At 33.6% G+C, this 4248-nt stretch overlaps 1 protein-coding gene across 1 annotated transcript; it reads left to right on the top strand.

Annotated features, from left to right (window-relative positions):
- Positions 247-1793, top strand: LOC18604064. The gene is made up of 4 exons (XM_007036385.2): positions 247-310; positions 396-558; positions 665-758; positions 1550-1793. Exons 1-4 carry the CDS (start codon positions 251-253, stop codon positions 1791-1793), a joined length of 561 nt encoding a protein of 186 aa, XP_007036447.2. The 5' UTR covers positions 247-250.

Raw genomic sequence — 4248 nt, 5'->3', positions numbered from 1 at the left:
AGAAATAATGTTTTATGTTATTTTTATTGTTAACAATATTTTATATAAAAATATTATCAAACATGTTTTACTTTTGTTTAAAAAAACAGAAATAATGTTTTATTATGGAAGGCCACCTAAATTTTAAAATCGTACCTTAGACACTCTTGGCGCTCCCGCCCTTTCCAGAGCCGAACGGGAAAGAGTAGAAAAAGAGATTAAAATCAAGGTAGAAATTAATTGACGAATAGTTTGGATAGAGAGAATTAAGATGGAGGATTCTGGAGCTATTCTCTATCAAATTTCATGTCTCAAGGACATGCTCGATCAGGTTTTTTTTTTTTTATATACAATTTATTGGAATTTTGTAGTAAAGAATATTCCAACAAATTTGTTATTTGATGAATTTTCGACAGGTGAATGAGGAAATCGAAGCAAACATTCAAATAACGCGAGAGCTAGAATCAGAGATCGTCAAGTTAACGGAGATCGAAGCTGCTCTTGCCATCAGAGAATCGCAGCTTGTCAAGTCGCTTTACATTTCTCACTTCGAAGTCGATGGCTTGCTCTCCGTCACCGGTATTAATTTCTTTTTTTTCTAATAATTTCACATTTATTATTATTTACTGATTTCTTTGCTTGAATTCAAATCTTCTGATTTTTTTCTCTTTTTTTTTTTCTATAGCTGATTCAAGGAATTCGCTTAAACTATTGGAGGAGGAGTTAACTTGTCTAAGAGCAAAACGAGATGAGATGGTAAAAAGGATGCAAAATAAACGGTATTTATTTATTCTATCATTAATTTCACACAATTATGCCTTTGGATTACACATTCAGCTATTTTGGAACCTTACTTTCAAGTCTTGTAACCAGAATTAAATGAGCATATAGTTATTAATGTAGCATATATAGTAAGAAGTAAAATCATAGTATATATTATATTTTATTATTCAAAATTTTTAATTAATTTTTTGTAATATTATTATTTTATCGAAATTCAACTTTTTACTTTTTTGCTTCCAAAAATAAAAAAACTAGTTGCAAAAGTAATAGTAACTGAAAGAGGCTTCATTTAATAGATTTTTTGAGTTTATCTTTAATAGTGAAAAGAAAATTGAGAAAAGTAATGGAGGATTATGAACTTTTACCTAAATTATTTAGTGAGAGGATTAATAACTTTTATGATTATTTTATAAGATTAACCCAAAAAATCTATAAAATTAAGGCCATAGTCTTGTAAATTTTCTTCAAAAAAAAAAGTTATAATGGAATAAGTAATGCGGAAATTATGAACTGTTACTATAAAATATTAATGTTATTGTACTCCTAAGTGCTAACTTGCTGATGGAAACCTGCATACCATCCAGCTGAAGTTCTACAAGATTATGCAGTGATTGTCTGAGTAATCATACGTTATCTTCCCATATGTTTCTTTAAGTTTTGAAGAATCATAATCCAATTAATATCTCTCATTATGCAATGGTTGGCTGCATTAGTTATTCAATATCTATGTTTTCTTTAACAAATGTTTAATGCAGATACCGATTGCTTCTTGTTTGTTTGGTTACAGAGAAGGGTTTATAAAACTGTGCTTAGAATTTCAGAGAGAGATTGGCAATGGGGAAAATAATGAAGTGGTGACTTTTCTATTGGAAAAGGAGCTCCTCGAGAATGAAATCCATCTATTGGATAAAAAAAATAATGCTTTGAGAAATTCAATGTCAGCATTTGAGGAAGAAATTCTTGAAGAACTTGATACTTCAAATGCTGGTAAAGCTATATTATTCTTTTCAGTATTAGTTTCCAACTCTTGAGGCATGCAGAAGCTTCTTCTAAATATGAGCATGTTTTTGCCTTTTATCTGTTGTTTGGATTACATGCTTTGTTAATAAGATCAACTAAGTCTTAAACCATTATCCCTTGCCAAGACTAGGTCATCTTTTAAGCTCAGCTTGTACGCTGGTACATTATCAATTTTTCTTTAGCAGCCTATCAACATGTTACCCAGGAATCTATGAAGGTACCACCAGCACCAGCCTGGCTATTGGGTTGCCCAAGGAGGCATTATCCGAGTTTAACCACTCTGGCCTTCTGGAGCCAGTGGTTTCCAGTTTATGTTTAGAACAGATCTAGACTTAGAAACTGGAAGGGGGAAGAACTGGATGAAAAAATTCCAATGAATACTGGATCATATAGTAAGAAGGAATTTACTATAATCGAGGATGCCTTCAAAGATACATTTCTTCTTGATTGTTTTATTTCGACTAGCACAATGGCCCTACATGTGTATTTGCATCTATAGTTCTATTGGCTGATTTATTCCCTATTTCCCATTGCTTTAACCTCCCATTCCCGTGGATTGAGATCTCTTCCATTACTTTCCAATATATCCATCATCATCATTCACATTTGCGAGATCTAACCATAAATTGTAGTCCCAGATATGTGAATGATGATTAAAGGTGCATTGGAAAGTAGTAAAAGTTATGGAAGTGCCAGAACCCCATTCCCACCAGCCCAGAGAGTCAAGGAAAAGAAAAAAAAAATTAAAAAAGTTCTCTCTCATGTGTACTGTGTGCTTGTATATGCACAGGCACATGCCCCCACATGCACACCTTGATGCATTTTGCTAGGTCATGAGAAAGGCTAACAAGAGAATAATGGTTTTGAATACAAGGACATAAAAGGAATGTTGCAACTTGGAGGTATGCTTGATCAAGATTGTAAACATACGTTACTCGGATTCAGAAGTGAGTGTTGGGTATAAGGATCATTATATCTGGAGAGTCGGACCTCCATACCCATTTTCATCATATACGTGTCAAACAAGGGTACTTCAAGGAAAATGAAGTCGAAGCAACATATTGTTGAACAGCTAACAAGGATCGAGTAAGTTGAGGAAAAACAGGGATAATGTGATAACAAACATTTTCATCATTTTAAGTTCTTTGTAGGGAGAGGGAAGATGTTTACTGTATTTGGAATATGGTAGATCAATGAAAATGTTCCGGCTGGGATGTTTATGAGATGCTTGGATATCAATTAAAAGAACTGTTACTTATTTTAAAAGATACATGCTAGTGTGAAATTTATTGTCTGAATAATTGTGATAGGTGTTTGACCGTTTGATAGACGAGACAGAAAAGAAAGGACTAGTAAAGTTAGGATGATTTGGGCTTCAAATTCCCTGCACGGGTCCATTAGATATCGAATTATAGGAATGTGTTTAGATCAGACAAACAGCCATTCACTCCAAGTTGGTGGCTTTCGCAAGATTTCTCCGACAACATATCTGACCTGTCACATTTGTTTGCTCAATGCAGCTTTGCATGTTGAGATACAGAATGGGAATCAGGAGAACGAGAAACTAATGAAGGACATTGAAGACTTGAAAAGAGCAGTTCTTTCAACTATTGTTAATTGATGATTATATATCTTCCGTAAGTTTTTAGTATTCATTTTGAATATTGCATTCCCACTATTAGCCTCATCGCGTTTGATTCCGTGTATAATCTATGTATTGTTAAGAATGTGATATTATATGTTCAAAGTTAAATCATGTGATGTCTTCCTTGTACATTTCATCGCGCGCATAAGGAATTAAGGATATGGAGAGGGAGAGCTGAGCAGACACTTACAATCTTGACTAGCAATTTAGTTTCTTTTACATATATTTTTGTGGGAAAACAAATTAGAAGAAAATTTCTATATTTTTTAATTGAATTTGAACAGTTTCAAATTCAAACTTTATTTATGCTTATAATACTGTTTCAGTCTGCAGGGCACGTTAAACCTTATAGGCTCCAACCATTTTCTAAAGTCAACAGTTTAAGACATGTGGAAGAATTTGTCAGAATGTAATCAGAAGCATTTGAGCTCATTTTCTTATACCACAATTGGTTTTCTAATGTGTAGGTATCTCAAAACTTCTAAATAGAACATTGCCATTAGTTAGTTAGTTCATTCGCATTGATTTCTTCAACATTTGTGTAAAACCTTGGTTTTCCCTCTCCGTTTAAGGAGTATACTTTCCTGGTCAATTCTTGGTAGCAACTAGTTCTTGGCTTTGAGGCTTCCCAGTGACATCGAGGAAGGAGAGAGGGGTTGAACAGGTGCCAAGTGTGAGATTAAAAGTTCATATTATGACACGATGGTTAGAAAAGTTCCAGTGGGCCTCAATTTAGCATTAGGTATGGTGCATATGCTATGTTTCTTCTAGGCACCACCTAAATAAATTGATTGCAGATGCATGCATATATTGTTCAGATT

The sequence above is a fragment of the Theobroma cacao genome, chromosome 3 (assembly GCF_000208745.1).
Source record: "Theobroma cacao cultivar B97-61/B2 chromosome 3, Criollo_cocoa_genome_V2, whole genome shotgun sequence".
Taxonomy (NCBI): domain Eukaryota; kingdom Viridiplantae; phylum Streptophyta; class Magnoliopsida; order Malvales; family Malvaceae; genus Theobroma; species Theobroma cacao.
Note: the sequence above shows the minus strand (reverse complement) of the source record. Positions and strands in the feature narration are given on the sequence as shown.